Consider the following 19,562-nt stretch of genomic DNA (forward strand, 5'->3'; position numbering starts at 1 on the left):
TCCTCTCAGCAGTCCGTTCGACGTGACCAATGGCCTGTATTGGTTGCCAGGTTCCAGACTCCGCGGACGGTGCCGCGAGTCCTAGTGACGTTACGGTTGTGGAACTCAAAGTGGAAGCCGAGCAGCGGGATGGCTCTGACGATGCTGCCTTTCTGCGGAAGGCTGGGACCAAAACCTCTGAGGAAGCTGGCACGCCAGAGGAAGCCAGGGTATGTTTCGAGCGGCGGCAAGGGTGATTCCACGCCCACTGAGTCAGTCACAAAACGGCATGGTGTCGGATCGGGACGAAACTTACGCAAATCGCAGGTCTAGTAGTGGGATAACTAAATCCAAAAGCGTTTTCCGAGAAATATCTAGAAGCCGAGATATTGAGAGGTTAAATATGGTGCCGGGACAGCGACAGTTCCGCTCGCAGTTTCGGTAACATCCATCGGATCGAGAAACCAAGCATACCGTTGGAAAGAGGAGAAAATTCCACAAAAAGTACTTCTTTTACTTTCTTTTAAAAAGTAAAAATTGTGTTTGATACTTTATAACCTTACCTTTGATTTATCGTAGAAAAAATAGTTGCACCACCAAATTTGCTGGGAAACGTCTTAAAAAAATTCCCCGTGAAACAAAGCTAAGGAAAAGATCAACCACAAAAAGTATTATTTCTCGTTCCCGAGATATCTGCATTTAACTATCTTGAAGTAGCGTTGCGAGTTCAAGCTCGCGCGGCGGACAAGGTATGAGAAATCCTTGCGAGGAATTTGGTCCCCAACGTTGCGAACAAATTTCTTCACAATGAGACTCATATCAGTTCTTTTCAAAACATGCAGTCAACCAGCGCTTCGCAAAGTCCAAAGTTAAGTTTAAATGGCCATTCCTTCTGCAGGATTCCCAGGCCGCCGCGAGAGCCTCGCCATCCATTCAAGGGTGCATTCAGAGCCTCAACTTGAGTGACCTCTGCAGGACTGCGCCGGGGATACGGCAGGAGGAGAAGGCTGCCACCTTGGAAAGTGTGCAACAGCGAGGGGTGAGTTCTGCGGGCTGTTCTCGGCGCATGATTTTCATGGCTCTGCCTCACCCCGCTCGTTCTCGTTGGCACCGTGATGTGTGTGCAGATTCGGCGGTTGGAATCAATTTTTTGCGACGAGGACCCTGCGTGGACCTTAGAAGTGCTTCGGAGTGCCGCCCCCTCGCTAGAGGAGCTTTGCGTTTACAACGTCCGCGAGGAGCACCTTCGGACTGTGCACGCCATGCCGCGACTGCGACGGATGGATCTGGGCGCGACGGAGCCTTGCGTCCTGCAGCCCTTGCTGCCCGTGCTGCCCACCCTGGAGCGAAGCAGCCTCAAGTGGCTCAGTGTCGGCGGCCTTCCGCGACACACACTGTACTCGCTGCTCCGGGCCCACAGAGCGTCGCTGGAGGAGCTGTGGCTGGATGCGAGCTGTAGGGGGACGAACAAGAGTCCAGTAGAAGTGCTGTTGTCGTGCGACACCCGCCTCTCGCGGCTCGTGCTGTGGAGGTCACGCAACCACAGGCGCTCTTGTTGCCCCGAGCAGCTTACCATGTTGCGACGCAGGCTGCCGGGTGCTCTGGTGCAGTGTCAATCGTGTGGCCGGGTTCCATGGGAAAATCTGTAGACACGTTTCTTTATTCTTCCTTTGTATACTTTAAATTTTGCCTTATGTATTAAATAATTTCCACAAAGTCTCGCGTGTATTTGACTTCTAGGACCTGAACTGTTCGTACCCTTAACGCAAAAGGAAAGATGTCCAAAAATATCCGTTAAAAAATTTGATCAGATTAGTTGGGCGGTTGCGGACTACTAATAACCACTTTCACAATTGGGGTAATTTATTAAAGATAAAGGGAAAAGGGGGATGGTAGGGTCAGGGCGGGGATAAACTGGACAGGGGAAGAACTGGACACCCATTTTACTTTAAATGCCGTATGTACTGGTCTGACAACTGTCGTGTAATGAACCGCTGATGCCACGGAACTTTTGATAGTTGTTATTCCCTGTGCCTACGGTATTTGAAGTAAAATATGGGGTGTCCAGTTCTTCCCCTGTCCAGTTCTTCCCCGCCCTGACCCTACTGACGCTGTTAAGAATTCTGAAAGTCCGTTTGGGTCTTGGTCTTACAGTTTTAATCCCTGCACTTTCCGATGACTTTTTTCAGCCGGACATGAACTCAAATCTAAGAACTGCAAACGAAACAAGTAGAATTATGAATTTATTCAGTCGTAAGAGCTTTACGTTTACACTAAACTCTAATGAATTGTCCTCTTTTTTCATACTCAGGATTTGCTCTTCAGTTTCCTTAATTTGAAGGATCTTCCAAGTGCGCTGATGGTTCGAGATGCACGTATGTGGGCACGGCCGAATTCCGTGTACCTGCAAGCCGCACCTGGCTGTACTACACTGGTAAAACTTAAACGTAGTATTGCCCTCCGTTTCCAAGCGTAATCAGTTTACGCTTGAAATCAAGCATCGGCCAAGATTCTCCCTATCTTAATGCAGGGGGGAAAATTTTCCAGAGTATGCTTCATTTCAAGCGTAACTTTATGCTTGACTCAAGCATAGCGTTAGGGTTACGCTTCAGTTTTACCAGTGCAGTGCCGTGAGTCTTCCAAGCGCACACCGACCCCTGCACCGCCCTTTGTACCCGAGCTTCTACCGCCACATCTCCTGCCCCGCATGTGAAAGACTCTCGCTGTGTCCTCGTCAAAACCTGTCTTGCGGCTCATGCCCCTTTCACTGCGTAGTTCCTGGTGCTGGTTATGTTCACTGTGTAGTTGTGGTGGCGGTGGGTTAGGTTGCAATCATTGGCTATTGGCTTTGCTTCCACGCACGCGTCGAGGTGAAGGGAGGGACTCTCTCCCCTGCAGGAACTCCAGCCTTGCGTTTGCTTGCAGGTGGCGCGGACGTGAAGACGGAGAGCCCGTTGGACGGAACTTCCCACTGCCGAGGTGGCGACTCGGAAAGCGACGTCCAGGGTGAGGCATGGCGCGGTCCAAAGTTTGGTTCCACAAAGACAGACTGGCTCAGCGTGCCCTCGGTTGCAGGCGTGGCTGCGGACGAGGCCCAGCAGCTCCTCATCGCCGAGACCTTCTCGCTGGCAGTGCCGGCTGGCGACGCAGTCCCGGTGGAGCAGGCCTCGCGCAGGGAGGCAGGCAGGAAGGCGCGCCGCGGCTTCAAGTGTGGAGAGTGCGGCGAGTGTTTTGGTGCGGAGGCGGCATTGAGGCGGCATCTGGCGAGGCACGCCAAGGGCGGGCCGCACTCGTGCGGGCTGTGCGGCAAGGGGTTCACTAGTGCAAAGGATCTTGTCAGGCACGAGAGGATCCACACCGGGGAGAAGCCGCACCAGTGTGAAGAGTGCGGAAAGAAGTTTTCCGATTCAAGTAATCTTCAAGTTCACAGGAGGATCCACACCGGAGAGAAGCCCTACCAGTGTGGACAGTGCGGAAAGAAGTTTTCCGATTCAAGTCATCTTCAAAGGCACAGGAAAATCCACACCGGGGAGAAGCCCTACCAGTGCGACGAGTGCGGAAAAAAGTTTTCTGATTCAAGTCATTTTCAAGTTCACAAGAGGATCCACACCGGGGAGAAGCCATACCAGTGTGACGAGTGCGGAAAAAAGTTTTCTAAATCAAGTCATTTTCAAGTTCACAAGAGGATCCACACCGGGGAGAAGCCTTACAAGTGTGACGAGTGCGGAAAAAAGTTTTCTCAATCAACCTATTTTCAAGTGCACAAGAGGATCCACACCGGGGAGATGCCATACAAGTGTGACGAGTGCGGAAAGAAGTTCTCCGCATCAAATGATCTAAAAAGGCACAGGAAAACTCACAAAGTGGATAATCATAACTGGTTAAAGTAGCACAGGAGGAAATTCGCAGCTACTACCTCTTAATTGTTTTGTTGAACTGTCTGCGAATCTTGTGCGCCTTGCATGTTTCGCCGTTCCTCCCCTCATGTGCATGTTTGCGATGTGCCGTCTTCTATCTCAGTTAATGCGCTTTCATTCCTATACGTTAAGGTTCTTTGTGAAAGGATTCTGTTCAATTTGCGCGTCATAAGATACTTAATCCGCTCTTGCAGCGTCAAATGTCATTAGTTATAATCGTTTTGTTTAGTCTCAACGACTTGCCAGGTATTTTCGTTTGACCAAATATTTCTTGGAATGTTCTTCCATTATGTTATGCACTTTTGTACTTGTTGCAAATAAAGTCTCTAATGTCGCCTTCAGTAAGCACTTCCTGGGTATATAGCGTGAATTAGACCATAAGTAAAAAACCTTTTTTGAACTGTCGACTTCTCGCAGCGGTAGCCTTGCCATCATGATTGCAAAAAAACAAATGCCTTATTTTGCTGCTTGCAGCAATGAGCTCTATACTCGAGGGTGGAAATCAGTTTTCGCTGCTCATCTTTGGTTCGAACGAGGTCAAAATCTTGCAAGGCGTTACCAGCCCGGAGCTTCTCCACGGTTGAAGCTTAGCTTCACGATGAGTTCTACACTAATGTAGCTCAAGTTTGACGTTATCTTCTTTGTTTAGAGTGCAATAAAATCATATTGACAACTGCTATCTTAACACAACGAGTTGTAACTTTTTACAGATTTTATAAACAGAGTTCCAAATACCATGGATTCACTTTGGTTGCCCCCATGACCTCCGTCCGCCTGGAAACGGTTCTGACGCCGTGCCTCCTTTCAGGTGCCGCTGCCCTGCCCTGCCGCCACCGCGGGTCCCGGACGTGCTGCGTGGTGTCGCTGCGCTGGAGGAGGTTGCTGCCCGGAACCCCAACGATGACCGCCTTGGCGCCGCACGCAACGCCCAGACTGCGGCGGATGTGGTTGGAATCTGCCGAGGCGCCAGACGCACTGCCACTCGCGCTGCCCACTGTGTTGCGGGGCGCCTCGAGCGGCTGCCTGCCAGTGCACTCCCTGGACGCTCCCTGCTCCCGCTGCCCGACAGTGCGTCCGCGGAGCTGCCGTGGCTGCGGGCCGATGTGGCCGAACCTGGAACTAAATTTAACTTTAAACATGTCGTGTACTCTAGAAACAAGTGTCAACACGTGTGACTTCGCGTGGCGTCGGCCACCATGTACACTGCACATTGCAGATGCCTGACACAAACCCCATTCGGCAATGAGCAGTCTACTCGATGGTTGATTCCACGCGAAGAAACACAAAGCGTTTTCACTTACGTTTTCACTTCATAACTCCTTCTTACTTATATTTTGCGGCACCTGTTGCCTTTGTATATTTTCTTAAAACGAGCGAGATAACCTTTTTCACCTTGGTTTACACTGTACTTTTGCACGCCATCTGCTTGTTTTTGTGAGTGTTTGATTCTTTTCTAAGCATTCTAATGTGCATGAAAATCCACTGCTCCCGTATTCGTATTTTGTTGGCGGTCCTGGATGCTTCGGTTGCATGTACTGCACGTGGCTGTGAATTCGGTATTAAAAGTCGAGCGTTTCTAATGCCAAGTGCCTTTCAGGTGCTCCCCGCTTTGCTGCCAAGAGTGCCTTTTGCGAGGACGACTTTGGTCCACGCGGTCCCCTGCTGTCCCAGCCGCAGTCCTCGGACAGCCACGGCGCGCATCACTGTGGCAGCCAATCCAGAGCAGCTCAGGTAAAAGAAAAGTTTCAGGTCGACGAGTTCCCGAGTCCTTCGTCAGAACGTTTAACGCGACCACTGAATGTTGGGCACTTGTTTGCTGGAGCAGGACGTGCCAGACTCCGGGGAGACGAGTTCCAGTGACGTGACTGTTGTGGAATTGAAAGTGGAAGCCGAGCAGCGGGAAGGCCCTGGCGATGCGTTCTTTATTTGGAAGGCTGCGACGATGAAGTCTGAGGAAGAAGCGGGCGTGCACGAGGAAGCCAGGGTAGGCTTTAAACGGCGATGGAACCTTGCGAAGAATTCGGGTGCTTTGAATTTGCCGAGTCTTAAGTTTGCAGCACGTAGTTCAAAACGCATTGCAGAAATTTATTCGTAATAAAAATACAGGTCGCAGAATGAAGTTAATTTTTCACAACCTGCAAATCATTTACAATTTAACTACCAGTTCCAGAACCTTAAAAACTCGAAAATAATTGGCACAGTTAATGTTTTGGTGGTTCTAACAGTCAGTCTCTTCTGCAGGGTCCGCTGGACGCAGCGGAAGCCGTGCCGTCTGTCCAGGAGTGTCTTCAGAGCCTCGACAGCCCTAGTGCTGCTCCACCCAGTTTGCCTCGTTTTCAGCTGCAGTGGGTGAGTTCTCCGGGCTGTTGCGTGGATCTCCCACATGTTAACAAAATCTGCAGTGTAAAAACGGTCCCTGGTTTCCGCAGGAACACACTGCAAACTGCCTGTCTACCTGGCAAAACCAGGAACCGTTTTTTTCGGTGTTGTATTGCGTTTGATAGTGGATGGATATTGATGGCTGTGCCTCATCCCGCTGCTCTCCCCGCAGGACCTGCACACACAGCACGGCGCGGCCTGCCGAGGTGGCGACTCGGAAAGCGACGTCCAGGGTGAGGCATGGCGCGGTCCAAAGTTTGGTTCCACAAAGACAGACTGGCTCAGCGTGCCCTCGGTTGCAGGCGTGGCTGCGGACGAGGCCCAGCAGCTCCTCATCGCCGAGACCTTCTCGCTGGCAGTGCCGGCTGGCGACGCAGTCCCGGTGGAGCAGGCCTCGCGCAGGGAGGCAGGCAGGAAGGCGCGCCGCGGCTTCAAGTGTGGAGAGTGCGGCGAGTGTTTCGGTGCGGAGGCGGCATTGAGGCGGCATCTGGCGAGGCACGCCAAGGGCGGGCCGCACTCGTGCGGGCTGTGCGGCAAGGGGTTCAGTAGTGCAAAGGATCTTGTCAGGCACGAGAGGACCCACACCGGGGAGAAGCCCTACCACTGTGAAGAGTGCGGAAAGAAGTTCTCTCGGTCAAGTCACCTTCAAGTTCACAGGAGAATCCACACCGGGGAGAAGCCTTACCAGTGTGAAGACTGCGGGAAGAAGTTCTTTCAGTCACATCATCTTCAAGTTCACAGAAGGATCCACACCGGGGAAAAACCGTTTCAGTGTGAAGAATGCGGAAAGAAGTTCTTTCATTCACACCATCTTCAAGTTCACAGAAGGATCCACACAGGGGAAAAACCATACCAGTGTGAAGAGTGCGGAAAGAAGTTCTCTGACTCAAGTTCTCTTCAAGTTCACAAGAGGATCCACTCTGGGGAGAAACCCTACCAGTGTGAAGAGTGCGGAAAGAAGTTCTCAAAGTCAAATAGTCTTGATGTGCACAGGAGGATCCACACCGGCGAGAAGCCCTACCAGTGTGACGAGTGCGGAAAGAAGTTCTCTGACTCAAGTACTCTTCGAGTTCACAAGAGGATCCACTCTGGGGAGAAACCCTACCACTGTGAAGAGTGCCGAAAGAAGTTTTCTGACTCAAGTGCTCTTCGAGTTCACACGAGAATCCACACTGGGGAGAAACCCTTCGAGTGTGACGTGTGCGGAAGTAAGTTTGCCAGGTCAGATAAGCTTCAAAGGCACGAACTTATTCACACTGGTGAGAAACACCACGAGTGTGACAAGTGCGGGAAAAAGTTTTCCAGATCAGACAAGCTTCAAAGTCACATGATAATTCACACAGGGGAGAAGCCCAACAAGTAAAAGCAAGGTATTTGACATTGGGTGAGCTCAAGAAGCTTAACAGTTTTAACTCTTGCTACACATTGACAAACATGGCTGATCCTGAACGTTATGTGATTGTCAGTATTTTTTAGCCGCGTTTTGGCCAAATTGTCTGTTTATGTAGAGTCCTTTCGTGCCACCCTTTGCATCTTTGTGTTCAATCGCCCTTCTTGCTGTCTTTTGCATATTATTTTATGTGCTGCTTTTTTGCACAGTTATAGCGCTTTCATTGCTTATCCAAAAGATGATATGTAGTAAAGTTTTGTCAAATTTACGCGCCTTGTTGCCAATTTAGCTACATGGAATCCTTAATTCAGTTTAAGAAGCGTGATATTGCAGTTATTTATGCGTTTTGTTTTTCACGGTGCACACAGAGTTTAGGACACGCTTAGGTTCTTCTTTCAATGTACTTTGTGCAAGTATTCTTTTGTTTGTCTTATTTCGAATAAAGTTTTCTTTTTCGTCTGAATTTACCATCCTGTGCACTAAAGGCGTGAACCAAGACAAGACTTAACTGAGAATGAAATGATGATCAATACCCAATTTTGGGCGAGGTTTACTTTCTCACCCAAATTTGGGCGAGGAAAATTGCCTCACCCAAATTTGGGCAAGGAAAATTGCCTCACCCAAATTTGGGTAATAAAGAATTCCTCACCCAATATTTTGGTCATGATCATGACTCCTTCATTCTCAGTGTTTCTACTTATTTTTTAACTCAACTCATTACATGTGTTTTCGCGCAGCCTCAACAAGCACACTGCCTATTGTTTATGCCTGGCGTACACTATTTGCAACAGTCAGAAGGATACTCGATGGTTGACACCGCATGAACACCTGTGTGTTCTTACTCATGATTTCGTGTCAGAAGCGTTCCTTACTTGTTTTCAGTTTTCGCTGCTCGTTGGTGGCTCCTCGACTAATCTATTGATACTTGTGAGGTCTGTCTTCTCAAAGGTGAGATCAGAGAACAGCATTTTGATAAAAGGAGCGTCTGGATGAGTTCGAGACTGATGTTGCTCTAGTTTTAAGTAATATTCTGCATTGGAGCTTACTAGAATGCATAATAAAAATACTTGAACACAGTATTCTTTAGACAATGAGTTGTGACATTCTACAATTTTTACAAACAGTTCGAAATACTATGGATTCACTTTGGTTGTCTTCATGCCCTCCGTCCGCCTCGAAGCGGTTCTGACGCCGTGTCTCCTTTGCAGGTGCCGCTGCCCTGCCGCCACCGCGGGTCCCGGACGTGCTGCGTGGTGTCGCTGCGCTGGAGGAGGTTGCTGCCCGGAACCCCAACGATGACCGCCTTGGCGCCGCACGCAACGCCCAGACTGCGGCGGATGTGGTTGGAATCTGCCGAGGCGCCAGACGCACTGCCACTCGCGCTGCCCACTGTGTTGCGGGGCGCCTCGAGCGGCTGCCTGCCAGTGCACTCCCTGGACGCTCCCTGCTCCCGCTGCCCGACAGTGCGTCCGCGGAGCTGCCGTGGCTGCGGGCCGATGGGGCCGAACCGGGAGCTAGATTTAACTTTAAACATGTCGTGTACTCCAGAAACAAGTGTCAACGCGTGTGACTTCGCGTGGCGTCGGCCACCATGTACACTGCACATTGCAGATGCCTGACATAAACCCCGTACGGCAATGAGCAGTTTACTCGATGGTTGATTCCACGCGAAGTAGTACGAAGTATTTTCATTGCGCAGCTCCAGTCTTCTTTGCTGATGGCCGTGGACGCATTTGCTGCATGCGTTTGTAAGAGACTGAGTTGAGAGTTCGGTTCGTAGGGAAGGTTTTAAAGCCGCTCGATACCTATCCTCCAGCCCTCGCCGGCTTCTTTGCGTTCAGTAGGGGACCCGGACATGAGAAGCTGTTACGGTTTTTAACTTCTTTTTTGTTTTTTTTCTGTCTTTTCTTTTCTGTTACCTACCTTACTGTTTACTTGTCCGTCTTATTTTTCTTTTCTTTTGTTTTTCTCGTTTCTTTGCCCCTGCATTTCAAATCATCCCGCCATCTGTTCGGCGAACGGCGCCCGCAAAATTTCTCCTAATGATTCAAAATCCGACCGCCAGAGTGCGACGCGACACTGTTCCCGACTGCCGTTTTGCCTCGCGCTCACCTCATCTAAATCCATTCCAAATTTTTCTATCCATCGCGAAGCGGTAAGTTTCTGTAGCCAAGCGCGCTCTCCAAGCTCTGCTCTTGCTATCTAATTAAATTTTTGCGATCTCCCCACGAAGCTTAGCGTCAAATCGAAGTGTGTCGTTAGCCGGTAGAGTTGGTAGGGTTAGCTGCTGTCCTCCTTAACCTGGTTCGCATGTGTGATCGCAACTGTTCTGCAACAGGTTTTTCGTCCATCGTCTCCAGACCTGTGTTATGGCCGACAAGGCGACCTGAGATCCTCCCGAGATGCAACCCGGTACCGGCGCTCCGTGCTCGCCTCAGTCATCTGACCCTTCATGTAATTGAGCCTGCTCCTCCCATGAAGTGAACGCGCCTGGACGAAGCCCTCCTCTACGACATGAAACCTTGAAGTAAGGTGTTGTGTCAGTCAATGACTATTTTCCGCGTGCTGCCTGCGTTCAGTTTTTAACCTGCGAGCTACCCCGTTTATTTTATCCGCGTCCATTTATTGGTTGTACCAAATATGGCGCTTCTCATTGCTGACAGTATCATTTCTTGACTCTTGGACATGTATCCCGAAAGTTATCACCCTCTCAGCAAAACCTTGTGCATGGAGAATAGAATGTCTTGTGTGTGCGAGGGGCGCGTGTTCACGAAATCAAACACTTGGTCAAGAGTTGTGCAAGCCTCCCAAGTTGTCCAATACTGCTTGTGGGTATAAATGACATGTTATCCCCACACCGGTTAAATGTACTTTGGCAATATTATGTTTCTTTGGTTCCTCATCCTTTGAGAAGGAGGGTTGCCCTTTATGCTTGTCCACTGTGACCTGCGGCATACACACTCAAATGGTTATTGCACGAAGCGGATTCAAAACTCTTTATTTTCTTTGTTAACAACCTATAATGTAAACCACTGTCACTGTACTCTCTTTGGTGTATATTTTTCTTTGTGGTACTAATATCACCACCTAATTGTATGGGTGAAAACACGTCCTGATTTTGTCCATCCAAATTCTAAAGGTTAGGTTTAATGAATCCATCATGCTATTCAGTCCAGTAGTCTCAAATTATATACAGAGTTCCGTGTCATAATTTAATATTGGTCTTTCTAGTTGTTGTTCATGTAACATACTTCGTTTAAAATGTTTCCCCATGGTACAGTTTTTCATTCGCAGTTTACAGACTCCATCTTATTTCTAAGTTGTTTTCCCGATGTCTGGCTATTTTCTATACTCAATTTCCTCATGCTCTATTGAATCAGTTTAATGTAAAGTTATTCAACTAATTAGTATCAAGCAGGATTATATTATTTATGTAACTCTCTGTTTTGTTCTATTTGGATAGCCCAGCCAGTGAGACGCATCGGGTTCAGTTTGAGTTTTGACCACTGGGCCACCAAATAGTTTCTTACATTTGAGTTACCCGATTAAGTTCAGTTTTTCTAAAATGCTACCAGGCTTGTCCTGTGTAGTCTTATTGTGCTAAGCTATTGGTTTGCGTAAGTTTTGTGAATATTTTCATATGTACATAGTTAATCAGTACATTCAGTCAGTTTAGATTTTAGTATTAGGTATTTGTGTTTGTACAGTTTAGTGTGTCTCCAATGTGCTGGTAAAACCACGGTTTAGTGTCGTACAGTATAGGGGCCTTGCTTTAGAATCTCAGGAACACCAGCTCAAGTAAACCCATATTTTCTTTTTCAAATTCCGTATTGAACAATTTTCTGCATCAGTTTCATTAGTAGTCTATAGCATTGTATTTGGTGAATCGCAACAATAAAATATTGGGTTTTTACGTTAGACAAAGTATTAGTTAGGATGGCAGCCACTAGTAGGCCTTGGACGGAGCCTAGTGTATGTGTTGGCCTGGGTTTTTGCTTATTGAAATTCTCTCCATTTCATTAAGTTTTTAAAGCAACTCTAGTCAACTCATTCCACTTCCTTTGATTTTTGTATACTTTGTTCTTGGTTGGTACTTTGTCTTTTCAGTCATTGTTAGTGTAATTTTCATAGTTTAGTCAAATTATATGGCATGTCTGTTTGTCATGTTTTCCGTATTCCTCCCACACTGAGACCACTTTAGATTATCTATAAATATTTTAGTTTGCTTGAGCGGGCAGTTTCTGACTGCATGGCGCCCTACCTTTCAGCTCTCACACACTCTCTACCGACCTCTCATATGTCCTGTGCAATAAACTCGGTCATTCTATACATATTTTAATTTTTCTGTAACTGAGACCGAAAAAGGATCATACATTTTTGTATCACTGATAAAAGTTGATTTATCCCCAAGCCAAGCAAAGAGTCAGTGTCGCTGATGTCTGACCTTTTTTCGGGCATACATTTAAGTATGACCCTTTTTTCGGTCACATTAAGTATGACCCTTTTTTCGGTCACGCTTGAGTATGACCCTTTTTCGGTCATACAATTAAGTATGACCCTTTTTCGGTCATATATTTGTGTGTAGCCTTTTTTCGGTCGCACTTTTTGTATCGCTAATAATTGGTGAGATGCCTCACCCTTTGAATTTCAGTGATAATAGTACGCGAGATAGCGTATACCAATAGCCGGAATTCGCCAATGTTAATCTAGTTTTGAGTGTTTTTAGCTAAATCCCTATTTGAGGCGTAATAGAGCGTAATAGCGCGATAGTCGGGTCACAGGTTTCGAGAGTGCATGCCCCCTCGCCCTAGGTTGTGGTGGTGACGGTGCTGAGTGAGTGTTGGGATCCACAACGCTGCCTGCTCCCCAGCGGCACTAACGCCGTTTCCGTTCCAGGTGCTGCCGCCGCTCCCTCAGGCCGCGTTGTCGTCAACAGGATCCTTCGCCGGGACAACTTCGGGCGTTGGATATTGGTGGACAACTTCCTTCCCGTGTCCAAGCAGCACGCGTCGCACCCAAACCGAGGAGAAGCAACCGTGCAGGAGGAAACAATGGTAAATTTCCGAAGTCATCGACTTCCAAGGGGTGAGACATCTGACCAGTTATCGGCGATCACCGAAATAAGAGGTAACTCAAATATCACTGAAAAAGAAAATACTCCTAAGAATCACCGCTAAGGTCGGTCAGACATCAGGGAGACTGGTCCTTGCTTTCTGATATGAAAAATCACCTATTGTCGGTAACGCAGAAGTTTCACATTTTTTTTTTGGTACTGACACTCGTACATAACAGCGTATCTACTGTTGGATTGCCTATGAAGATACGTTGTTCTGTCAGATGATCATGCAAATTATCACCCTTTTACGGTTGTACATTCGAAAATTTCCTATTTCCGATCATTTCTCATTTCCGGTCAAAGTATGTCTCACTCCTCTATGCGTTAGATGTCTTTCTTTTCAATTTTCGGTGTAAGTTCGTCAAAGCTTAAAAATTGGGCGTGCTAGGCTATTGTTTCTCCTCACCTTTCCTCTCCTTGAACTCTGGTCGAAGAGTCTAAGTCTATCATGTCGGTTCCAACACTCAGCTCCGCTCCCCCACTGCAGGAACCGCAGCCCGCAGCGGCAGCCACGCCTCCAGCCCAGCGGGAGTGCATTCAAGAGCTCGACCTGAAGGACCTGTGCGAGGCGACGCCGGAAGAACGACGGGAGGAGAAGGCAGCCACACTGCAACGCTTGCGGCAGCGAGGGGTGAGTTCTGCAGGATGTTAGAGGATGCCGCCTTCGATGCTGGAGGCTGGAGGCGGTGGCCTTTGCACAGGGGCCTTTGGAGACAAAGTCAGCTCGAAGATGAGTGTTAATTATGGATGCATGATCACCAGAATTTTAGATTAGCTTAATTTTGTCTTGACTTTCGTCGCATGTTTTAAAGCCGCGTTCGAAAGTTGATTGTTGTGAGTTCACAGTTAATTCTTGTGGACCTATTTAATGCAATTTTATGCATCACTGTGTGCATCTTATGCCGCAAGATGCATTAAATGCTTCATAATTTTATACACACCTTACGTACGTGTTTGTGCACGCACAATTATGCATATAAATGCATATAAATTATGAATTTAAAAAGTAGTGCGTTGCCAGTGGTGCTCACTTCGGTGCCTTGTGTGTGCAGGTTCGGCGGTTGACCAACGTGTGGTGCGAGCGAGACCCTGACTGGGTCCTGGCTGTCCTGCGTGGTGCCGCGCCCACGCTGGAGGAGATTTCCGTCTGGAACCCCGACGATGCCCACCTTGGGGTGGTGCACGCCATGCCCGAACTGCGGCGGATGTGGCTGGAATCCTCCGAGGCCCCGAACGCGCCGCCTGCCGTGCTGCCCGCTCTGCAGCGGGGCGGCCTCAAGTGGCTGCGCGTGGGTGCACTGGCTGGGCCCAGCCTGGTGTCGCTGCTGCAGACCCACAGTGCGACCCTAGAGGTGCTGTGGCTGCAGGGCAATCGCGAGGACCTGCCCGACCTGCTGCGCCAGAGCGGTCTCCGCGGCGCGCGGATCATCCTGTGGGACTTCATCCACTACCCGTTGCGCTGGCACAGCATGTACAGGTGCCGGGAATGGCTCTCCCCATTGCAGCGCACACTGCCCGAAGCCGTGGTGGAGTGCCAAACGTGTGGCAAGGTCCCGTGGGAACGGTTTTAGAGCCAGACCTCGATCATCGTTTATGATGTTCTCCAGTTTTGTACTGTTTTCGGAATGTGCGTGTCGGATTGTGTCGAATAATTGTGTCTAATTATTGTGTCGAATTATATCCATAGAGCATATTTTTCGTGTTTTGCTTAGTTGGATTCGAGAGTGTCCTACAGTCAACAACACACGGTAGATCTAATGTGTCTACACATCTATAACCAGCCTGATCTGAATTTAAAACAAAAAATGAATCCTGTCACAGAAGAGAGAAGATGGCAACCATGCATGATGCATGCTAGCAATATATCTGCTTCCTGTTTGAAACGTGTGCTCCATTTACCCTAGTTCGATTATTTTTCTGCCAGTGTTCTGCTTTGGGCTTGTTTGGTTGAGCGTGGTCCGTGACCAACCGGCTTTAACGCTGTCTCTCTCTCTCTCTCTCTCAGGTGCTCCCACCGTCGTCCTTGCCGCCCGCATCGCCGTCAAGAAGGCCTTCCGCCTGGACAACTTCGGGCCACGTGGCCCGCTTCTCAGGTCCGGGTCTCACGCAGAACGCCAAGTGAACAAGAAAGCAGGGGTAAGTTTCAGCAATGTGTCCCTTCAATCGTTGGCGTTCGTTCCATAGGCACACTAGATGTTTATGTACTTTCTTGGCCCATAACTATTGCCATATTTGTGCATACCGAAGTTATGTACATGTGCTACGTGCAATTTCGTACATAATTTAGGGCCGATGTCTTCATGTTGTGCTGGAATATTTTTAAAATTGTACCTAATTTATGGACAGATTTGTGCATAACATATGCACAGTGGAAATGTTAAGGGGGGACCCTGGTGAAAAAATGACCAAAATTGCCAAAAATAGTATTTTCAAAGTTCATAGATAAAAATGTGCATAGAAGGTTTCCGATTCAACAGGTTGAACGCCTTTAAACTATGTGGGTAGTTCCTTCATCATTTGGAAAGAAATAACATTGAGATCAGTTGTCGTTGGCTTATACGCTCAACTTCACAGCTTTACTCAGTCGACAAAAAATTTTGTCGTAGAAAGACTTCCTGCGTTCCTGGTTGACACCTACATGAGTCGTCATGCATGGACTCTATTCATTGGTGACTTATCGACAAATTTTAGTGACGGAATCTTGATATCAGCCCTACTTTTTTTAACACTCACCTAAAAGTTTCAAAAAGGGCAAAAAAATTCACTTTTTTTAAATGTTAAAATTTGAAAATTGATATCTCAGGACAGAAGTTGAAATTGAAAATTCCGTCACTAAAATCTCTTCTATACATCTTAAGGATAACCCAACAAATTTTTCAAGACTTTCCGTCCCAATGAAAGACGCAGGAAGATTTTTCCCCAATGCTCTAAAAAACACTAAAAACCCACTTTTCTCAGAGACCGTTCAACATTTTGGATTGAATTTTGTTTTATGAACTCACCATAATGAACCTAATAATCAAGCAAAGTTTCAACTTTCTGGGATTATTTTAAAGCCTATTTGAAAGTTTCACCAGGGTCCCCCCTTAAGGTTCTTCTTACTTTCGCAGGAACAGATTGCAGCGGTGGGGACGTCATCTGCATCGAAGTGCATCCGAAACCTTTACTTGAAAAACATCACTTGGGCTCTCCCAGGAGATCGTCAAAAAGAAAAGGCAGCCACGCTGGAACGCGTGCAGCAGCGAGGGGTGAGTTCTAAAGGCCATCGGCGAGAATATATGAACTGAATATACACCAGTACGCTGCACTGTACATCGAGACCCTGGTGAAACTTTCAAGTAGACTTTAGGATAATACCCAGACAGGGAAAGCTTTGCGTTTAATTATTTGGGCATATGTTAGTTCGGAAATCAACATCATTTCCCAAATAGTGAATGGTCTCTGAGAAAAGTGCCACTTTAGTGTTTTTAGAGCGTTGGGGGAAAAATATTCCTGCGTCTTTCATTGGTACGGAAAGTCTTCAAATTTTTTTTTTAGTTATTCTAAAGATATAGAGATTTTAGAAGCGGAATTTTCAAATTCAACTTGATCTAAGACACAAATTCACAAATTTTCGCATTGCTATAAAGGGAATTTTTTGCCTGTTTTTTCAAATTTTTATGTTTTTGTAGAAGTATGGCTCATATTGAGAAATCCTCATGAAAATTTGTCGACAAGTCATCATAGTAGAATTGAGTCCATGCAAGACGACACATGTATGTGTCAACCAGGAACACTTAAGTCTTATCACAAATTGTTTTTTTGTTGACTGAGCGTATGAGCCAACAACGACTGATTTTTTTTTTTTCTAAAGATATGAAATTTGGGAAATTTCAAAGTCAACTTGATGAAAATCAAAATTTTGCACATTTCTTAAATCCATATTGGAAATCCTGATTTTGCAATGGAGTCCAGGATAGCTTATCACAAATTGGGTATGGAAACCAACAACCTGGGCGGACTAAATGATAATGAAATTACCCACTTTGCTTAAAGGTCAACCTGATGAATCTGAAAACTTCTATGCACATTTTTATCCATGAACTATGGAAATACTGTTTTTGGCAATGTAGTGGCCAGATAGCATTATCACCCAAATTTGGGTATGAGGAAAGCTTCATTTCACAACTCTGGGCGATGAAATGACTCTAACTTGGGCAATATAGTATATATACACCCCACCCAAAATTGGAGTCCTGGTTTTGACTCTTTTACGTTTAAAACCTTATGAACTATTTTTAAACTAATTTACTTTGTTATACAAAGAAATTTTTCGTAAATTATGAAGTATTTTCTTTGTAAGCTTATGTATGCTCAAAATACTTTGTTACAACAAGCTGGCTTTGAAAGGCATCATTATCATCAAAATAGTTTGTAAGGTTTTCAGAGTGTTCATTCTCATTGCTCTCGTATTGACTGTCGCTGTTTTATGTCTGCAGGTTCTGCGATTGACCAAAGTGCAGTGTCACAGAGACCCTTCCTGGGTCCTGGACGTGCTGCATGCTGCCGCCCCGACGTTGGAGGCGGCTTCCTTCGAGTTCGTCGGTGAGGAGCACCTTCAGGCACTGCACGCCATGCCTCGCCTGCGGCGATTGGAGCTGACTTTCACTTCCGAGCACGACCCCGTGCTGCCCGCTCTGCAACACTCGGGCGGTCTCAAGTGGCTGCGTGTCCAGGCAATCCCTCCGCGTACCCTGGTGTCGCTGCTCCGGGCCCACAGCGCGTCGCTGGACGAACTGTGGCTGCACGTGTCGGCTCCTAGGTTGCCGGAAGACCCTCTCAAAGCGTTGTTGCCGAGTAAATGGGACGACCTCGCCGGCCTGCTGGCCCACTGCGGCCTCCGCGTCTCGCGGCTGGTACTGTGGAGAGACTACCACATGCCGACCTGCCCTGAGCAGGTGTCCCCGCTGCGCCGCTTGCTGCCGGACACCCTGGTACAGTGCAATACGTGTGACAGTGTAGCGTGGGAAACATTCTAAAGCCGGGACTCGGCCTTGTTCAAAACGTTTTCCAGTTTTTGTACTGTTGACCTATTGTGTAATAAACCGTCGAAGTATCACTTGGTGTACATTACTTTCCCGAAGATTTGACTTACTTTTACTCACTCAAAACATTACAATTTTTTTATGACGTACGGACGATAATACCTTACGACCCTTTTGGGAGCACAAAAAAAATAAAGTATAAAAGCTATATTGGGGTTGCAACCCGAAAACTGTTGGAGGCCACTGACATTTCAAGGATGCCAAATGAGTTCGGGTCCAGTAAAAAAGCTGTGATCGATAGGTCGCCCACCTACGCGGCGCAAGCTCCAAGAAAGCAGTCAAGATATTCGCCGGAAAAAGACAGTTTAGGGTCGGAATGTAACAGTATCAGGTGTCTCAAGGGTGTGCTCCAGCACAACATATTGAAATTTGGGCGATTATAGTTTTTTGCCCGAAACGTGAAAAAACGATACAGCTTTTTTTCGACAAAATAGGTTGACCACCTCAGGTTTGTCTGAAACTCATGTGAAACGTTCCAGTCGGTCCAAGAAACAGATGCCCGTCGCCCAATGGTCTTTGGCCCATTCTGTTTTGCTCTAAAAAAAAAAAAGACTTTTCCCCTGACGATGAGTTCAAGACGCTCTGAATGGTGGGATGCCTACCTCTGCGGCGCATGCGAAAAAATTCCAGTTTTTCGTCAGGGAAAGACTGTTTAGGCCCCAAATGACCCTCGGAATAGTGTCAGGGGTCACAAGGCAGCCCTCCAGCACAACATGCTCAAGTTTGGGCCATTTTTAATTTTTGGCCAAAAACGTGAAAAAACCATGATGTATATATATAGCCTTAGCTTGTTTTCAACGAAAATGGCCGACCACCTCAGATTTGACTGAAATTCATATGGAACGTTGCTATGGGCCTAAGGAACAGAAGTCCGGTGCCCAATGGTCTTTGACGCATTCATTTTGGTGTCAAATTGACTTTTCCCGTGACACTGGTTGAGCTGCAGAAGGTGTGGATGGTGGGTTGCCTACCTACACGGCGCATCTTGAAAGCATTCCAGTTTTTCGCTTTAAAACACCGTTTAGGTCCCAAATGACCCTCGGAATAGTGTCAGGGGTCACAAGGCAGCCCTCCAGCACAACATACTCAAGTTTGGGCCATTTTTAATTTTTGGCCAAAAACGTGAAAAAACCATGATGTATAGCCTTAGCTTTTTTTCAACGAAAATGGCCGACCACCTCAGATTTGACTGAAATTCATATGGAACGTTGCTATGGGCCTAAGGAACAGAAGCCCGGTGCCCAATGGTCTTTGACGCATTCATTTTGGTGTCAAATTGACTTTTCCCGTGACACTGGTTGAGCTGCAGAAGGTGTGGATGGTGGGTTGCCTACCTACACGGCGCATCTTGAAAGCATTCCAGTTTTTCGCTTTAAAACACCGTTTAGGCCCCAAATGACCCTCGGAATAGTGTCAGGGGTCACAAGGCAGCCCTCCAGCACAACATACTCAAGTTTGGGCCATTTTTAATTTTTGGCCAAAAACGTGAAAAAACCATGATGTATAAGCCTTAGCTTTTTTTCAACGAAAATGGCCGACCACCTCAGATTTGACTGAAATTCATATGGAACGTTGCTATGGGCCTAAGAAACAGATGCCCGGTGCCCAATAGAGTACTCCAAAGAAGCTCTGGCCCGGAAGAAGAAGAACAAAAACGGAAGTAAGAAATTGCAGTATCTATGAGAAATATACGCTGC

The 19,562-nt window shown here is 47.3% G+C and overlaps 3 protein-coding genes across 6 annotated transcripts in view; all 3 read left to right on the forward strand.

The window, feature by feature from the left end:
• Positions 1-8,117, forward strand: part of LOC117646044 (zinc finger protein 664-like) — an 18,890-nt gene extending 10,773 nt beyond the window's left edge. The window contains exons 1-5 of one of the 2 annotated variants that reach the window (XM_034386691.1): positions 5,449-5,627; positions 5,722-5,880; positions 6,138-6,245; positions 6,448-6,508; positions 6,578-8,117. In XM_034386691.1, coding sequence (XP_034242582.1) covers positions 5,839-5,880; positions 6,138-6,245; positions 6,448-6,508; positions 6,578-7,638 — 1,272 coding nt within the window. In that variant the 5' untranslated portion in view covers positions 5,449-5,627; positions 5,722-5,838 and the 3' untranslated portion in view covers positions 7,639-8,117. Of the gene's footprint in view, positions 1-5,448; positions 5,628-5,721; positions 5,881-6,137; positions 6,246-6,447; positions 6,509-6,577 lie in introns of those variants that run through there. The other variant, XM_034386692.1, reaches the window with a different exon arrangement.
• Positions 8,118-9,309: 1,192 nt separating this feature from the next.
• LOC117646046 lies at positions 9,310-14,474 on the forward strand. 3 transcript variants are annotated; one of them, XM_034386697.1, is made up of 5 exons: positions 9,310-9,820; positions 10,004-10,119; positions 12,562-12,719; positions 13,269-13,412; positions 13,834-14,474. In XM_034386697.1, exons 2-5 carry the CDS (start codon positions 10,068-10,070, stop codon positions 14,350-14,352), a joined length of 873 nt encoding a protein of 290 aa, XP_034242588.1. In that variant the 5' UTR covers positions 9,310-9,820; positions 10,004-10,067; the 3' UTR covers positions 14,353-14,474. The 3 variants fall into 3 exon arrangements, with proteins under 3 accessions (XP_034242588.1, XP_034242589.1, XP_034242590.1); XM_034386698.1 differs by lacking the exon at positions 9,310-9,820 and adding an exon at positions 9,825-9,930; XM_034386699.1 differs by lacking the exons at positions 9,310-9,820; positions 10,004-10,119 and adding an exon at positions 10,227-10,939.
• A 191-nt stretch (positions 14,475-14,665) lies between these two features.
• LOC117646356 lies at positions 14,666-17,847 on the forward strand (the record flags this gene model as incomplete). The annotated part of the gene is made up of 3 exons (XM_034387237.1): positions 14,666-14,917; positions 15,892-16,029; positions 17,260-17,847. Coding segments are annotated over 3 exons (930 nt in total), but the record flags the coding sequence as incomplete, so codon positions are not given.
• Positions 17,848-19,562: the final 1,715 nt, after the last annotated feature.

Source organism: Thrips palmi, unplaced genomic scaffold, assembly GCF_012932325.1.
Source record: "Thrips palmi isolate BJ-2018 unplaced genomic scaffold, TpBJ-2018v1 HiC_scaffold_19, whole genome shotgun sequence".
NCBI lineage: Eukaryota > Metazoa > Arthropoda > Insecta > Thysanoptera > Thripidae > Thrips > Thrips palmi.